At 38.6% G+C, this 19,447-nt stretch overlaps 1 protein-coding gene across 1 annotated transcript in view; it reads right to left on the bottom strand.

Annotated features, from left to right (window-relative positions):
• Positions 1–350: 350 nt before the first annotated feature.
• ROS1 (ROS proto-oncogene 1, receptor tyrosine kinase) overlaps positions 351–19,447 on the bottom strand; it is a 67,930-nt gene continuing 48,833 nt past the window's right edge. Inside the window, exons 39-44 of the mRNA XM_021555496.3 lie at positions 18,976–19,105; positions 17,884–17,981; positions 17,058–17,261; positions 15,848–15,982; positions 10,668–10,831; positions 351–638 (exon numbers count right to left, since the gene is read on the bottom strand). Coding sequence (XP_021411171.2) covers positions 493–638; positions 10,668–10,831; positions 15,848–15,982; positions 17,058–17,261; positions 17,884–17,981; positions 18,976–19,105 — 877 coding nt within the window. The 3' untranslated portion in view covers positions 351–492. The remainder of the gene's footprint in view (positions 639–10,667; positions 10,832–15,847; positions 15,983–17,057; positions 17,262–17,883; positions 17,982–18,975; positions 19,106–19,447) is intronic.

Below are 19,447 nucleotides of genomic sequence, written 5' to 3'. Positions count from 1 at the left end.
CAGCTGCTTTCTGATTTGGAGTTTGGTATTCATGTTGTTTTTTCAGTTTGTAAAATCCTGTTTGTGCACAGTGAAGCTAGACTTCAACTATTTGGTTTTCTTCATGAACAAGCTGGTCTGTTCTTTAAATCAGCATACCAGTACTCCCTTTTTGGAAGGGCTGCCTTGTGCCTGAGGCATATGTGAGTGCATAAACTTAATACACAGTAAAATCCCTTACTGACTGATACAAGTTTTTTTCCCTTAAACTATCTCTTGTGAAGCACCCAAACCATAACATGTAGAAAATCAGAGGCCATGTAATCACTGTCTTATCCTGATACACGACATTCAGCATCTTATTACATTTTCTGGTAGTTTTATTGAAGAGTTGCATTCTTTTTTTCAGACACCTCTGTAACTATGGTGACATGCAGAATATTTTCCTTGGCTTATATCTTCTTTGAAGAGTTTTTTTTCTTCTTTCACTCTCTTAAACAGCAATAACCAGACTTAACTAATTTCAGCAGAATTGGTGCTTTCTTCATCTGGGTTGCCTTCTTTGACTAGTACCAAATAATTTAAGCCCTCTTGATTCCTTGTTTCCATTAGTGTGGCTGAAAGAATGCTGTCTGAATCTGCGCATGGGATATCATCATCTGCATTAAAAGAAAGAAAAAAGAAAAAAAAAGAAACCAAATGGAAAAATATTCTTAAAAATAAAATTAAAAAGTACAACATCCCAGTAATATACATGTAGTATTAGAAAGCAAACAAAATCAGACAGCTGTTAGAGAAAGTTGGTCTAGTGACCTCATAAGAATGATGATTCAAATTTATTTTCTGCTATTGTCTGTGTGGATCAGAATTTTAAGTAAATCACTTGGGAAAGGTTGCTTATCAGTGTTCATACCTCCAGAGGCAGCAATACTGTCATGAATGCATGACTTGCTTCTTTTCCTTGTAAAGAAGCATAAAGCAAAAGTGATTTTAATCTGAACCTTTGTACTAACCGTGCTAATAATACTGCTAAAGAGTTCTGTAACATTGGCAGTTTTCTATCTGCAAAATCATTATATACTGTCCCTCTAGAGGACTAGTCTAGACTTCTGTCTCTCTAGTATTCTGCCCTTTCAAAAGCTTGAACTTGGCAATCCACTGTGTTTTTCACATTTTTAAAAACTTTCCATTTTCTCTAATTTGATGCAGTTTGTATATACATAGTTGCTTGAAAGTTTTTGCAGGGGATATAAATTTTTAAAAATATAAAAATTGTTCACTAAGTACTCAAGATGTAACTGCTACTATTTTTTGCATTTATTTTTGTAACGTATACCTTCTTTTGTTACACTACTTATTTTACTTCATAACTGAAAGAATTAAGCATGTGACATTCAGGATTATCTGTTCAAAGAAATCACAAGCATTGTGCTATTCCACCAGGCAACACACAATTTATTATGTCACTATAATCACACATCTCCCTAAGCTATAAAGTTGGAAATTTATTCCACATGCTATAGTCCATTAGCATAGGAAATATTATCAGGAAAAGCCTGAAAGAAAATTTTGATTTTAGAACCTGTTAGCAAGATGGGGTTTGGGACACAGAGCAAACTGTGGTCACATACCACAGTGACTGACAGCAATGAGAAATCATTTGATACTCACTTTGTCAGTTCAGGGCTATTATGACCATATTTAGTAGCTCAGCTCCAACTAAGCATTTACCAACCACCAGCTCTTCTTTGTAGTTGTTTTTTTTTTGTTTAATTTAATGGCAACCTTCAAGGACAAGTTGCTTTGGAAAAGGCACACAGGCAAATGCTGAGGGAACATATGCAGCAAACTCTTAAGAGGGAAATCTTAAAATAAGGACCCAAGTAAAACTGGGTATTTACAGACCAGACATATGCCGGCTGACCTGCCTAAGTATAGAACACTAGAGGAGCATTCAGATTTGTTTCCTGTATAAGTATCTGGAACTGATGAGGTGATGTTTACACAAATGTGAGTATGAGGTCACTGAGATATTTTTACCAGATATATGGATACATTACTAATTCTTTCCCCAACAGGTCTGAAGAACTACAGAATATATAAAATTTTATAATCCTTTTTCAGCTTATACGCCACTGTATTTCTCATTACAGAAAAAAAGAGCTAAAAAATCAAACACTTTGGTCTTGGTTTTACTTTTTGAGCTATGGGAATGCAATAAAGATGAAATACTATTTTTGCAGAATATTCTTATCATATCCAATGATGCAGGAAGAATATAATATTGATGACCTTTCTCCTATGACATGACATGTGTAAGATACATTTCCACTTTGACTGTGACATTTTTGACTGGAAGTGCCCTTTCCTTCACTGTTGAGTCATCTCTTAGTTCAGTGTTCAGCACTGATGAAAGTTTAGCACCATTCTGCTATACAAGGTAAAGTTATACAAAGATCTCAAGTTATATAGTACAATGCTTGACTGTTATGTAAGTCAGCAAAGCAAGCAAATTATTTTTGCTCATCTAATTGGAGTGTAAGAATGGATGGAGACAGAAAATACTAAAAATGAGCAGTTGAAGAAAAAATTCATTATATGTTGTGAAATTCCACCAGAAATGTCAGGACTAGAAGCACCACCAGGACCCTGGGAAGCCATAAGTCAATTCAGAGAATTCTGAATAATCTTCAGAAGGCGCTCCCAAAAAATGTTAAGAAATTGAAGGAACAGAGAGAGAAACAGGAGTGGAGAGGCAGGCCGGTATATTTATGAGATATCATTATTTTCTTTTCAGTTTTAACATCGCTAAAATTAGTTGATTGATGTACAGTCATGCTGGGTTATACGTGAGTAAATGCAGGATAAACCATGTGATGCGATCCCCTCAGATTTCACAAGCAAAGCTGGGCTGAGTCAACAAAACACCCCAAGAGGAGACGTCCAAGGAGCACCTTCATGAAATCTGAAGTCATGCTGGAGAGCGAGCTCTACAGGCTTGGATTCTGAGGGGTTGTCTACACTGTGAACTTCTGCATAATGTAGCATTACCCAGGTTTGCTTTAAACAACCAACCTCAGGGCATGAGACAGACTTGCTCTGTCAGTCCAGAGCTTTGTACAGCTTTGTTTTGAGGAGTGCCCCACTGAGAAGCAGGATCCCACTGGGCTCTGTGCTGTCCCAGGCAGACTGCTTTCGATAGCTAAAATGGCAAGTTTAAAGCTCAGCATTGTACTTGCACAGACACGTCTCAGGTCCTAAATGCACGTGGCTTTGACCTTGCTAGACACTTTTCCTACTAGAGCTGTGATAATGCTTAAAGCTTGTGCTTAGAACTTGTGCATAAAGCACATCTGAGCCAAACTGCAGGTAAATTACTTACAACACCCCTCTCCAGGGATAGGCAGAAGCTTGCTCTAGAGAGCCCCACATTAATTGACACACGAAACAATGATCGCCTGACTCATACTAAAGAGGAATAGCATTTGCTTGCTTAGCCTCCTCTGAGAAGATCGGCCCTGACCTGATAAAATCTGTGCTTTCCCCTTCCCCATCCCAGCACCTCAGTCGGCTGCTTCCTGTGGCAGGGCGGCCGCAGTGCCGAGCCGGGCCCTGGGTCCTGCCCCAGGATCACAGAGTGCCTGTCCTTGCCTGCTTGATAAACTCTGGGGGCTCACCACATGGTTTGAAGTCCTGCCTGAAAGGGTGCAAATTTTTGCGATGTCTTGATTAGCAAACGAGGAGGTTTTGGTGTTTAAATTCAAGAAGGTGATAACATTTAAGAAGAGAAAGAATGTCAGTAGAAAAGCTGATTGGTTGAGACTGAATAAACTGATCTAGAGATGCTGATCTTATATTACAACTATTTCAGGGCCAGACCCTCACTAGCATAAATTAATGAAGTTCCATTGAAACCAGTGGGGTGCCACCAATTTACACCAGCTAAGTAGCCAGCCTGAGACATTACTAATTCCGGGTGACATAATCCCATATGATGTTTAGCACCTTCAGTATGGTAAGGTATTTAGGTAAAGTATTTAGAAGTCCAGCCACATTTCCTCTTTCTCAGTTATACCCTCCTCTTTTTCTCGTACATACTCTGTCCTTTGTCACTGCTACACAATGTGCGTGGCAGTAAACAAGAGACTAGCTGACTTACTGGCATGGGTGAAAGATATACCCCAAAGCAAACACATCTGAGAGAAACGCCTGATGACATATCTTTGTTAAGGGTGAAAATGGTGGCTATTGAACCTTGCCTTCTTTACCTCAGCCACGTTTGTTAGCTCAAGAAGACAGCTCCTGTGTAGAGAGTATTTTCCTGATACCTGATGGCCACCTGGAGCTGGAGGAGCTATTTTTCAGTTTCTGCACATAGCCAGTAAGAATATAAATAGAACAAATATATATCCGTTTTAATACTCCACTCTGTATTATGTATCAGTGGAGATATATCTGTGTTTCCTGCCTAATGAAGCATATGATCTTACATGGTTTGAGGGTGACTCATTGAGCTTTGCTATTCTGTCAGACACTAGAGGTGTTAAAAGTGAGAATTTTGTTCACCCTACATTTCCCCTGCACTAATCTGCTTGATGCAGTTCCACCCTTTTTATTTTTAATGTATTTTTTACAGAACTGTGTATTGAAATCTCTGTATCCTATTAATTACAGATATAAACCTGTTTCTTGCCTAGTTTAATAAAATTTATAATATAAATGCACAAAAAAAAAAAAAACCTCAGCTCCACATTTGCTGCAATGCAGTAAGACTATACAATTAGGAAAACACTCCCTTTCTCCAGGTAACAAAACAGGATTCAGTTTACCAGGTCTTAACCACCCAGGTCTTACATGCCCAATTTAAGCTCCTTGCCTAGGCTGTCTTTACAGTCAACAGAGAAAGGAGGAATGAATCGCTTTGTGGAGATGCTTAATCCACATCCTTGCCTTTACACATCAACATTCCCCTGAATATGTCTACAAGTCTCTGGTGTCTGTCAAACAGCCTAGACACGCAGTGTAAATGCACTTTTTATGTTTTAGTTGCCTATTTCTATCCACATCTGTCTGCACAAATGTCAGCTCTTACAGTCTTACACCATCTGATTTTTTTCTTTCAGTCTCTGGCAGTGTTGGTGTGACTGCACTTGCAGCATCATATGGCTCATGTGCACTCTCTGGAATCAAACACCTTTTGTCTGGAGTACAAATAAGAAATGATTACACCACCAAGCTCCCCTTTACTTGCAGTGTTGCAACCACTCACTCTTTTTTGGAAGCAGCCTTTTCTCTGACCTCTGCAGGCTTTGGGTCAGCCACTCACTAAGCTAAGAGGGGAAGAGGATTACTGAATTTCAGAAAAATACAAAGGAGACTAGATACAAGGTTCAAAAAATGTTGTTTATCACCACATCTGCTTTGGAGAAGCTTCCATTTGTGCAAGTGATTATTTTACATTCAGAGGGGTGTGTGAACTACTTTTTAAAAGGCAGTTTGGTTTAGGAAAATAAACTGGTGACTCTTACATGAGCAACAGAAAACAGGTACTCAGCCAGTACAGAGTACAAGCATAGAATTAATGATGAAATTGCTGATTTTAGTTTTAATATCAAGTCCTCTCAGTGCAAAATTTTGCACAGAGATTTTAAAAAAATACAAATTACAGTTTTAGCAAGTACCTGAACTGCTGAAGAAATAAATAGACTGACTTTGGAAAGAAAAACAAAAAAAAAAGAAACATTATTAAATTCTAAATCTTGTATCTTGCCATATTTTTCAAGCAATATATTCAGTTTAGGAATTTAAAAATCATGGTTTTGAGGGCAAATATGTTTCTTTTGAGTCTTTAGTCTTTCATCCTGGATTTTCTCCAACTGCCTGGCATCTCCTCTTGCCAGAGGAGCTTCTTTTTCTGAGCAACTATGCATCTTTTCCATATAGGTCCAAAAGGCATTGTGAGGAGTAGCCCTGATAAGAATAGTCCTTCTAGGTCATAAAGGCAAGAAGTCTCTCCAGCTGCTTAATGCCCAGTTGTCTGATGTCAGGAAAGGCGTTTGCCAAATCAAACAGGTGTTTCCATCTGTAAAGGGGCACTCACGGGACCTGAAAAGCTATATTGCTGTCTTATATGTGCAAATGTAAAAACTGATGTCTGAAAATAGATGGTCCAGTTATTTTTACAGCAATGCAAGGGCCATCCTTCTAGCATGCTGAGCTTCTTGGAACTGGGGGAAGAAGAGACTTTCTTTCAGCAATGAATAGGAACTCTGGTGACAGAGCCTGTGCTCAGTTAATTCCCATTGAATTCAAAACCCATTGGTGTTTCAGTCCTCCAGCTGGGTAGCGCTACCCTCACTCAAACAAAAATTGTTACTGCTACTTTAAGCCGAAAATCAATGTCTTGGGAAAGCCTGTCAGAGCAAGAAGGAAAAACTCTAAACTGGAAGACCCTGATCCTGAGTTTGCCTTCCTCCCTTCCAATGCAGCAGTGCCAGGAGGTGCTGGTATTACTCAGGCGTGTTTGTTGACATTTGATGCTTGCTTTAGAACACAGCATGTGCCCCTTTGGCCATGCCCATGCTATCCTGCTAGCATGCTGTCCACTAGCAGCTTGTCTGTATTGGTTTACCTACACTTGACATCTCTGTGTCATACTGCACTGGCATTTAGGTTATTGACAAAATCTAATATTTTTCAGCACTTCCACCTATGAAAATCACCAACAGCATGCATAGACCTGCTAGAAGTGTGGCTAGCCATGGGTAGGTAAGACTCAACAGAATTTGGAAGATGTATGATTCCCTGTAAGGCTAAGTATCTTAGCTATTTTGAGGCATGTAATTTCACTTTGCTTGACATTTGTCTCTTTCTTTTGAAAGTAGGTCACCCGGTGAGAGCAAACATTTCTTGGCTGGGGGCTCGTGGCTGGAGTTTCATTACACACAAAGGCCAGTGACCGTGCAGCATTTTTGGAAAATATTGTTGAGGACAATCCATCATAGAACAGACTTCTGGATTATTTGTTTTGGCTGTCATCTTTCTAGTATGAACACAAGAAATACTTCACTTAGTCCCAGCAAGAAAGGAATACAAATTTTAAAAATCACTAACTTATTATACAATGTGTTACAAATTACAATCGGAGACATATTCCATGCCCCAAACTGTTTTTGACAGGGTCATAGTGGAGCACACATTTTAGTCTGGAAACTCAAGTAGAACCTGAATGGCCTTTTCTTTCTTAAATCAATCTCACTTCTGGAGGCAGGTCTTACTGAATTCCACTGCATGGAAAATACATGGCAGGCAGAGAAACTGTCAAATTAATTCAAGGCTGGAGAGTTACAAAAAATTGACATGCATGTGTCCTTGATCAGAAAATTCAGTAACAATAAGACATCACAAGGACTCTAGAGCTTCAATCAAGTAAACAGCATAACATTTTAATGGGCTTATTAAGACTGTGCTTGGGGAAGGAGGGAGATAACCTACAGGTGAATTATAAATATATAGGAAAATTAGTATGGCATTATACATGTAAAGAGCTAGTCAAGTGTTTATTCTTTTAAAATACATTCAAATGGAAGGATGATATGAAGATGAATAAAATTCAAGCTACCCTGTTTCCTGAAGGCTGTTTCCTATATGAGAATCACCAAATGAACCTGAGGAGAAGTTAAGAAGGGCTTTTGAGAACTGAAGAATGAAAATATTGTATGGAAGCATGGAAACAGTGGTTTTGTCTTCTCCTCCCAATGCAAATCCAATGGGTCTGTGGCAACAGCAGCTGGACAGAACCTATGGAAGGGGAAGAATGAAAGGAAGCCAGAAGAGGGAACATGACAGCTGATGGGGAAAGGTCCAAGGCTCAGGAAGAGAGTGTGCCAAGTAGAAGTTCTGGCAGCCAAAGTTCTGCCTACACTGAAGTGCCCTGCTTACCACAGTGGGCCAGACTTTACCAAGTTATTATAAATAGGTTTAATGGAGTCTGATTTTAAAAGTGACTGCTGTCAACAGATTCTCTGACTAAAATTACATTATGGAGTACAGAGCTATTATTAAGACCACCCTTAAAGTCCATTATACCACCATATTTTCTGCACTAAACTGATTTTTTTTCAAACTTTTATCTTCAAACTGACACTTTTCATGGAAGCCTCAATCCATGTTTTCCTTAGCAACATGGTAATTTCTAAGAATGCAACTTTTGTTCCCAGTAAATAAACAAAACAATGACTTTTTTTCTGTGACCTCTGCTGTGTGGCAGAACCAGAAATTTTGGCAAATTATGTTTCTTACATTAAGAATATATGTTTGTCATCCCAGTGACCCAGTGAAAGTAATTATTTGCTTAGATTGAGCAAGTTAACAGCTGGAGAAAGATCAGGCTTATCTGACACATGCTAGGCAGAGACTTGCACTGAAACTAAAACTCTTTCATGTTACATCTGTGCCAGGTGTATTCCACCACAAACACAATCTTCCAGCTCCTTTCCCCGTTCCAAGCAGCAGAAAGGTAGGTTTCTCCAGAAATTTCAGCCCTGCTAAAGATTTTGACAGATACTGGTGTAATGCCACAAGAACTTCTTAACTGTTAGTTTTCATGTCTCTGTTGCCTGTGGAGTTAGGGAACACAAAGAAGGGATGTCTAAGTGAGCAAACCAAATTAGCTCAGGAGTGGGTGCAAGCAATTGAATCAGTACAGCCCTGTGTCCAGTGGATGCTGTGCTCCTGTAGCCATCTGAAAATTAAACATCTAGTCTGAGATATTATAGCTGAGATATTGTATTTTGGACGCTATCCTGAGTAATGTGTTTGGGGGCACCCTGCTTGAGCAGGGATATTGGACTGGGTGACTTCCAGTGGTCCCTTCCAGTCTCACCTACCCTGTGATTCTATGTGAACCAAATGAAACAAGGAAAGTCACCTGGATGCCAGCCATCATCAGTGGTCACCCCTTTCCTGCTGTGATACATACCCAAAAAACCAGGAACTGTCACTTTCTGGTTCTGTCTGCAGAGCTATCTGGAAGAGTATCCTAGATGAGGCTCCGAGCCTGTAGACAGCTGCATTTAGGTGAGATAAAGTCCATCCAGAATGTAAGGCCTATTAGCTCGGGCATAGTGCCTAATTAATTGGCTGTAGTCCTTTCCTGAGCTAATGCCAGGCTTGCATTTGTGCCAGACTAAGTATCTTTTTCCTGAATGCCATTATTAAGAGCTAAGATACCCTTAAAGAAACTAAAGAATTACACTGTATATAAATTGTATTTCATTATAGCATAAGGGTGCAAAATCAGCTGTTAAAAATGCATGAAATGATAGATTATCTGTGCTGGTCCCTTCATGTCTTTGTAAAGTTTTTAGTCTTGTAATGCAAGCATGCCATGAACAGGCTGGATTTGACATAAATAGAAACCACAGTGGAAATAAACTGACAATTGTAAAGCTTCACCAAATGATAAAGATTAGCAAAATATCAAATTAAGTGACAATTGGACAATGCCAATGAATTGAATATAGATAGTATCCTGAAGAAAAATGTCTATTACATGTGTAATTGAGTACTGTGTCATTCCTGGTATGGATCAGGAAGTTTTTAAGAAAATATGAAGTACTGAAGTATCAAAACTGTTTGTGAATCAGGGTGAGTTCCTAGTTCAATAACAAATTGTGAAGGGAAAAAAGCAAATCACAAAAAATCACCTCCAAAATGAAGCTTTTAGATATTTTAGAAATAGTTAGGTTTGGATTTTCTAGAATGGAAAGTACTTTTTTTACCATTCAATATTTTTCATTATAAAACCATAGTATGCAAATAGATTAAATGAAAAAAAATTAACCTGTGAAACAAAACTGAAATATTTCAACTGATAAAAACCTTCTTTTTGTAGAATTAAGGTCATATTGTTTACTAATATTGATTACTTTTTCTCAATATTTAGTTAGTAGGATATGAATAGATTGCTGTTCCAGCCCAGCCAGGATGTTCATTTCCATATTTAGGTGATTTACATCCCAGTTACACAGACAACTTCAAATTTAGCATTACCATTTTTTTTCCTTAATTCCTGCCTTCACAACTTTAATGATGTTCTTACATAACTGAGCTTTGTTGTGTCCCATATCTTAAGTATGTCTTCCCTAACATCACTTAGTTTATTCATTCACAGTCTGTAGAGCATAGGCAAGACCTGAATCGATCAGGGTTTGGGCTTGCATAAAGGCAACCTTACTAGGGTGCCTAAATTATGCCTCCCTTGCAGGTGGCTGCTGAGCCAGTTCTCCTAGAGCAGGCTCCTAATGGCCATGTTTAGCTCATGGATAGGGCACAGATGTCTTTGAAATTGGGACAGATTTACAGATCTTTAGAAGCCTTCTAAAGCTCTCCTGGCTCTGCAAAGAACTTAGGCATCCATCTCAGCGGAACAGGTTCAGATGTAAATTGGATATCTCTGAGAGTCAGGCTTAATTACAACCTCATTTGGGTCTTTTTGCTTGGTAATCTTATCCATCATCTAATTTGTTGTACGCATAGAATGAATCTTTACAAGTTCAGTATGATACAGGTAAATCTTTGCTGTTTTACATGTAACACCCAGAAAATTTGAGGCAGTGACAAACAGTTAAAAGCACTTAGCTTACAGGGCAGAGCCACAAGAATAGCGGGTGCTGGCCCAGACTTACCCTCAAAAGCTTCATTGATGACTCCAATTGATTCCTCTTTGTCCTCAAGGCAGTGGATGAAGGACAGTGAAGAGTGTCTTATCTCTTGAAGTTTGTCATGAATATAAGAGAAAGTAGGTCTGTTATGAGGTTCTTGGGACCAGCACCTTGTCATTAAATCACATCTGGGAAAAAATTGTAAACGCAAACAAAAATTATAATAGAGTCATTCATCTCAACACTTACTATTAAACATCTGGGAAGTGAGTTTGGCCTGAGAACTTTCTGTGTGGTACAAAGATTATCATCAGCTGCTGAGACAATGAAAAACAAATTAAAGATTAAATTAAAGTCAAGAATAATTACTATAAACCATTTAAATTTTTCAAAGATGGATATTTTTGAGATTGGAAGCAGATGTAACATTAAACAAAAAGACATGTTTGCCATTAACATCTACTCTCACTGAAGAAGTCAGGAATACTGTAAGAAAGAAGACAAAGAAATTCTCTCACAGAAAAAGATCTAAAAAACAACAGAAAAGGAAGTGTAAAATCAGAAATGAACCTGAAGTTTTCAACTTATTTACTCCTCCTTCAACTCAAGCTACCTTACAGGAGAAGTTCAAGGCAAACCCTCCTGCACAGGGGGAGTTAATTTCAACTTCTACCTCCAGACCAAAACAAATAGGAATAAGTTTTCCAAAGGCAAAAATGGTATGAATTTCCTATGGGTGCAGGGATTCCAGCCCACCTTGTACAACACTATCGCTACCATTAGTAGAAAATTTACCTCCTGTTTGTCTAAATGACAGGGTTGGTTTTAACTCCTTGCTCAAGGTGAATTTATGCTACACAAAACCAAATCCTACAAAAGCCAGGGAGAGACAGGCTGAAAACCAAAACACAGCCAACACCTGGACATGCTAAGCGTTGGGAGTGGAGTCTCAAAACCAGAGAGCAGTCAGTGAAAGGCTGTTCAGGAAGCTGCATCTGGAATGTGGAGCATTTACCTCTAAGCCTTAAGTTCAAACCCTCCCCTGACAAACATCTTCCCAGACCTGCTGCTATGTGATACCAGGCGTTAATCTGTTATGTGAAATGAATTGGCTTGCTCAGATCCTCGCTTATCCGTCTTAAAAAGATGACTGCTATCCTTTACCACAACTGGGCATCTTAAAAAGCCCTTCGTGACAGCTGGGAGGAAATCGCTTGACTTCTGATTTTTCAATGGTATTTTTCATTAACATATTAATGTCAAGAGAGAATGTGAGTAGAAAAAATGTTTCAAAGCCACTTTTCATCAACCTGTATTCTTGTGGTTTTCAAGTTGAACAGAGCAATTATGTTTTTTTCAAAAGGATTCCATGAAATTTTGAATATTCGTTTTAAGAATTTTAAAAGTAGTATTGGCTTCCTAACACTCTGAGTCACTTCATCTGCTTACTTTCAGGTGTACTGGTTATTGATGACACTGGAAATATAGAAGGAAAATAACTGAATAGGTCTCAAAATAAGGTTAAAGAACTGGTTTTCCTTCTGCTGCCAGCAAAGTGTCTGTCACACTGAATTCCAGCCTTGAATGCTGGAAGCCAAACAATCTTCTTTCTGGTCATGCTTGTTGGTAGGATATCTAGGCAAACAAACATGAGTTCAGGTGCTGTGCTTGATCAGGTTCACACTTGGGCTCTCATGAGCAGAGCCTTGTGGAAGAAACAGCCAGCCACTGACCAAGAAAGAAACAGGAAATTATACAAAGTCATAGACTCATTTTGGGTTGGAAGGGACCTCCAAGGATCATCTAGTCCAACCCACCAGCCATGTGCAGGGACATCTTCCACTACATCAGGTTGCTCAAAGCCCCACCCAACCTGGCCTTGAACAGCTCCAGGGATGGAACATCTGCAGCTTCTCTGGGCAATATTTTTCAGTGTTTCACCACCCTTACTGTAAAATAATTCTTTCTTACATGCAATCTAAATTTACCCTCTTTTCATTTATGAAACAAGAACATAGTGAGTGTGTAATATGATTTTTTTTGTTTTGTTTCCTATGACCAATCTCTGCCTTTCAAAATAGCAATTTTTAATTGGACAATCTGCTTTATAAATCCATTCAGTGTTGCCATGGAGTAAAGATATTAACTTCTGCCAAAACTGTAATTCAATACTGTAATTTTCTCATTTTAATTATATTCCATGTTTTCATTTCCTAAATCAAATTACTTGGTGATTGGCTTAAAATATCAGTACTGGTATTTTTCACTAAGTTTTTAATTCAGATAGGCTTTAGGTTTCTAATGACAAAAACTTTCATGCTCTCTCAGAATATATCTGCAAATTTTACATGTACAGCTATTTGTGGCATGTCATTTAGCTTTTGAGGCATGCTGTGACATTCAAAGTTTTAAGTCATACGGCGCAAATTTTCATTAGCTCAGAAATGCACGAGTATGAGACCAGTCAAGAGGGAGAAAGATAGCTTAATATGCCAAGATACATGTAAGTGACAGATTGAACATATTCCTATATTTTTGGGAGCCAAACATGGGCTAGTAAATAGTGCATCACATTAAGATAGGGAAGAGACCCAGAGGTTTCCCCTACTTCATGGGGAAAGCCTGTCAGGAAGAAATGAAAAATGACAGTTCCAAACAGCATTAGCTAAAAGTTTATGTTAGGTTCAAGAGCTAACCTTTACACTAGATGTACACATACTAACCCACACTTCACACCTGTGTTTTATCTGGGGGCAACAAACAAATGTCCAATAGAGCTGCTTATGTGGGGCTAGTTAGAATCTGAGAGCCTGTAAACACAAAGAACTTATATTCAGTATCTGATATTGAAGGCAGATTAGCAATTCTTTTCTCACATGAAATGGGAAATACAACTGATGTGTGATTTTCTCAGAAAATGAGAAAATTTGTCATGATAAAGAGCCCTGATTTCACCTGGTGCATTCTGTGCAAGGCCACCTTCTCTTACACTCTCTTAATTCCTCCAGGGCATCATTGCCAGAAAAAAAACAGCAAAAAGCTTTTAGTTACCAAACAAAAATTTCTTATCAAAGTCAGTTGTGTAAGTTTGCAAAGGACTGAGCATTCCTGAAACTGCAGCTTCAAGTCAGCAAATGTCCTGGTGCTTGTACAAATTCTCTAGACTGTAATCCACAACCTTTGAGGATTTGTTAAATTGGCTCAGTTCAGTCCAAACCATGGCATTCTCTTGGATGCAAGCCTCATAACGCATGGCTGTGCCAAATGTGGATCTCTGTCTGCAAATGTATTTACATTCATAAATCTAATTCATGTTTCAATATATGTGTCTCACTTATAAATTCCCAATACCCTTTTTCAATTCTTTACCAAGCTTCACCTAGCCACAGTTCTCTGGGGAAAAGTAGTTCCTGGAGTAGCAACTTATGGAGGCAAGGGGAAGAATTTTTCCCCCCTTCCAGATAAAAAACCAAACAAACAACCCACTTCCTTTATGCTTTTATAGCTAAGGTTTCTGTGCCAGCCCTACTTGCACTTGCAGTGTAAGCCTATCACAGATTCCTAAACACTTCTCAGCTGAAGTACTTTGGCCTTTGAACTCTCTTCCTATCAATGATGGTTTGTTTTGTCAAATGACAATGAGCAAGCCAAAGTGCTGAGGAGAGAATTACTGACTGCTGATGTCCTGATGCAGGTTCAAAACCACAAGGAGGGAAGCAGGAATGTCAAGAATCCCGGCATGCCATTAATGACCTAGCAAAGCAGCAAAAAGCTGTTTACCTACTGACAGAAGCTGCATGCAGGTGCTGAGTGTTCACCAAATGAGATAAAAGATGGTACAAGAGTCTAAGCTCATCAGCATTTTGCTTTCAAAAATTACTATTAGGCACTGATCCTACAAGTTACAACAGGCAGAGCCGTATGTGAGACCTATCTGCTATGCTAAATTCAAGATCCAGGACCTTAAAAATTATTTCAGGCAAAGTTTTCTTGATTTTTCTGAAGATCTAGTCACTCATTTTAACGCAAATTTATGAGCCTTTCCTTAAGTTTGAATGTCAGACTAGTATGTGGATATAGCTGCCTCCTGTGCTTTTTTATTCACAGGAGAGATGTTGGAAATTTTTTGAGGAAACCTTTCTCAGCAGAAAATATTGCAATTAAAATTTCTTTGGACTGTCATTTGTTCTGTGACTTCCAATTCTCTCTCTGTTATTAAAATAAAATTCTAAGCTCTTCAGTTCTTCAGTTCCTCCAAGTGCTAAAGCTTGGTTTGGGGTTTTTCTGTGTTTTTTATTGCTAACATGGTATTTCAGCTATATCTACATGATGATAAATGATCACCTTCTCCTGAGCTCTGAACATAGTTATCAGCGTAACATCTGTCATGAAGGTATTGGCTTGCCAATCACAGAATTATTCTCAAGTCTTTTCCTCAGCCTAGGAGTAAGAACTGTACACTTTCAGTAGCCTCTCCTATTTGTAGGACCAGCTGTCATGTGCATTGTTGTGACTGCCTTTGCTGAGTGTGTGATAAAGAAATTGAGACATGAAATTAGACTATACTAAATGATTGTTAAGCTCATATTCTGCTTCCTCCTTTATGCACCTCTATAATAATACAGGTCTGATCCACTGGATGTATTTATCTTATTCTGTTAATTGCAAGAATTTTGCAATTAAACCTGAGTTTTGTGCTCAAGACACAAACAGAAATTAAAGGATTTACTAATCCAGCCCAGCTAAAGACTAACCAGAGGTGCAGACTTCCCTTTTCAAAATGTACTGCTTCAGCTTTTCTTATTGGCTTTTTTGAGCTCTCTCTAAAGAGTTTATTTTTCACGTATGTTCTAATATTAGACTATTTATGCACCTACCATTAAGAAAGAGAGTTTTATCCACAGTCACAGACACATGATGTAAAGAGACCAGTAAAGTCTTTCTTAGAGCCATCTTAACTTTTAACTAGTACCTTCAGGTACTCTCAGCCTGTTCTCACACTCCAACCAGATCCATGCCTCAAATTCTTATTCACAGACTGGTCTACTGGATGAATTAGTAGCAGGTTGGCCAGTTTTATTGGAAACAAAAATGATGGTGGGCTCTTCATGGGCATGACCAACCTTCAAAATTATGACCAGTTGGCAAAAAGCCTCTTGATTCTTATAAATATTATCAACAGCATTTAAACAAAATTAACTTACAGGTCATCAGGACAATTGTTTGGAGGTTCCAGCCTTCCTCCTGATCGTACATGGTGTAAAACTTCTGTATTGGAGAAACCTGGATATGGCTGTTGACCCAAAGTCAATGTTTCCCACACTAGTATTCCAAAAGCCCTGAAAAACACCATGAAAGAAAAAAAAGAGAGAAAAAATAATAACCATAGCCATAATGAAATATCCCTATTAACAATTAGATTGAGTCTAACCTAAGAATAAAAATTAGGAGTAAGACTTAATTTGGTCTTGTCCCTAAGCCAGCGTCTGGAATAGCTAAAATAAACGTGTAGAACTGAGATTCCCCAGACTCACTGACATGCAGGTCAGAAGACACTGAGTGGCCACATCTTCACTGAGAAACACTCAGGTTGAGCATGTCCTCATATAAACAAGTGTTCTGAAATCTCTAGAGGTGTGATTTACAATGGAAAAAGACAAGTTCTTCCAAGCACCACTTGCGGAGCAATCAGCATCTTCTTTGGTTTGGCACAGTGTACTAAACTACTTTCCTAGGTAAGTGCAAGAGTAGCAGTCAAATAGATAGGTGCAGGCACTGGGGACTTGGACAAGACCTGTAGGCTGAGTACGTGTGGCCACTAAAATCTAAACTTGTGTGAATATCAGGTTTCATGGATCTGGTTTATTCTGGGGTTTTTTTCCCATGTCTCCTGACAGTGGGTCTCATCTTCTTCATAATAAAGTCAAAGCCACTCAAATACACACTTTTATCAACCCTCCACAAAAAAAAGTGCCTGTGACCTTCCCCTGACAATGCTGCAAAGTCTGGTTTTCAAAATAAAGAAGTCACTAGAAGAGGGTGAAACTGTAAGAGCAAAGTTGGGAGGAAATGTCAATAAACCTAATGGAAAACAAAGCAGAAAGCATGCAGGCAGTCAATTCTCTCACCAATCAAACAAAAACCATACTGTGGACCTGGTACAACTGTAAAATTATTTGAGTGACACTACTAGTTCCTTCCAGACAAAATCAAAAGAGCTCAAAGCATAAAGAAATATGTCCATGAAATATACTGTCATGGTGTCAAATATTTCATTAGATCCTTAAAATTTCACTTAGGAGAAACTCTGCCTGAGCTTAAAAATTATTAGAGATGATAATATACAACCTTTCTCTAAACCAATATTTTCTTGCTGCAGAATTTAGTACAGTTATTGCCACAGCTATAACTCACCAGACATCAGAGCGACTCGTAAAGACACCATCAATAAGGCTTTCAGGAGCCATCCATCTGACAGGAAGTAGACCTTCTCCTCTTTTTCTGTAATAATCATTTTTATAGACATCTCTGGCAAGTCCAAAATCACCAATCTTTACTATCCGGGATGAACACTTATATTCCTTCTCAGACACAAGGCAGTTGCGAGCAGCCAAGTCCCTGATTTGTAAGGCAGAGAAAAAAGGATGGAGTTAGCATTGCAGAAAAGCTCAGATCTGTAAATTATCTGGTTCAATATTCTCTTCAGAGCAGTGCTAGGCCCAAGGCTGGATCAAGTAATTTAGGGCCTGACTTAGTTAAGTTTGGCATATCTTCAAGACTGGAGATGACACAGCCCTTCTGGACAACCTGTTTCAGTGATTGTTCTGGGATGTTGTGAACAATATTATCTAATTTCCTTTGCTGTAATTTGTGCCTGTTGCTTCTCAGCTTCTCCCCATACCTCTCTGAGAAAAGTCTGGCTCTATGTCCTCTAAAACTACCCATTAGGCAGGCAAAGACAGTACATGGATCTTCCACTTGTCCTTCTCTCTGTTGCACAGGATATGATTCTTGCCTAAGGTGCAGTAAGTTCTTAGTTCAGACCTTAGAGCAGCCCACCATTTTGGGAGAGAACTGTGAGTGATATTTAGCAGAAAAGCATAACCTTAGATTTCACACCAGTGTTCTCTCCTGTCATATTACGTAGTGACATCTTTCTAGACATTTTTTTTCCTGGGTAAGATAATGAGTCCCAATACTGTGGGTAAACCTGGGAAGACTCAGGAAGTATGTTCTGTACCTGTGTATAAAATGCATTTTCTCTAAATAGACGCAGCCTTTGCAAACATCCAAACATATATCCAAGAGGTCAGTGACTCTCAGTAAAGGGCTCTGGAGCTACAAGAAACAAAGACAGAAGTTAGCTATTTCTTCCAGCTTTACCAACTCAGAATGACATACCACCCATGCAAGACAGCCTCATTGAAATGTATTTCCTGATTTGAAATGTATAGGATTTTTCCAAAAGAATCAGAGCACAGGTGTAAAATCTCTGTATGTTGATCGATTGAATGCTAATTTGTAGGGTAAATTGCCAAATCACTGCACTGTAAGGAAGGAGAACATATCCTGTTTGATTTGCATCTCAGAATACCTTAGGACCTTCAGAGTTGTGGAAGAAATAGGGCCCTGAAAATTTTCTCCCTCTATCAGATCAGGTCTGTTCGTTGCTGTATTAATCAATGTAATATATTTTTCTAGTAGAACACGTGTATATACATTTCAGTAGAATTCAACATTGACTGAAGATTTTATCTGATTATGTAAATGAACTATGCAATTGCTATAATGCTATAAAATTTCATTTTGACTTTGTGTCATGCCATCTATATTCCTAATCCGCACACTAACTGGAGAAAAATTTACTTGAAGTTGTTTATTCTTTATTGTTTTCTTTCCTTCTAAAGAATTGGAGGACACGGGCATAGGGACAGTATATTCTTACATGCTTGGACTATGCCTCTCACATTAAGGATATGATTGTTATTCAGAGACAAAAAATCCCTCTCTATTATTCTTAATAAACCATGTACATGACCGCCATTATTTATTACCACTTTCAAAAGGACAGTATGTGATTTTCACAGTGAGAAATCAGCAGACATCTCATGACTGAAACCACAATTTTGGTCAGTGATCTAATGACATTCAATCTTCTTCACAGCATCACTGATTGCAAGGTCAGCACTGAACACTGAGGTCCCAGGGTATTAAGGATAAGCCAGGTCAGATCTTGCATGTACAGCTGAATATCAGCTGGACTTTTAAAAAGGGAAAAACTGAGAAACTCTGGGCAGCTACAGGTTAAAAATATTATTCTTACGGTCTTCACCTTTTTCTTTCTGGCTCCTCGTAAATAGCTAAGTAGATCCCCTCCTTCCATCAGCTCCAGTATAAGATACTGAGGTTCATTTAACAGACACACACCAAGTAACTTCAGAATGTGGGGATGATCAAATTTGCTAAACAGAAGGAAAAAGGTGTAAGATTACATATGAGAAATTCAGCTGGTTTGTAGCTAACAGTGTTTATATTTGCAAGCAATGAATGAGCAGTTTGGCCTTTACAGTCCTGCTTCTATGAACGTGATTCAGTAGCTCTCAGTGCCTGGATTTGCTCAGTCATGGGGAGAGTTCTGGGACATCCTTCCAAAGCACAGGCTTACACTCTCTTTGACAGGCGCTCTAATGCATGCACACATATTAAAAAGCACACTTCATCGTATTTCCAAGAAGCAATGAAAAGTAGTCAAATGGCAATTTCTTCTAGGAATAAGATTATTCACCACCTGTACATTAAAGGTA

Source organism: Lonchura striata, chromosome 3, assembly GCF_046129695.1.
Source record: "Lonchura striata isolate bLonStr1 chromosome 3, bLonStr1.mat, whole genome shotgun sequence".
Taxonomy (NCBI): Eukaryota; Metazoa; Chordata; class Aves; order Passeriformes; family Estrildidae; genus Lonchura; species Lonchura striata.
This window is presented reverse-complemented; position numbering and strand designations above follow the sequence as displayed.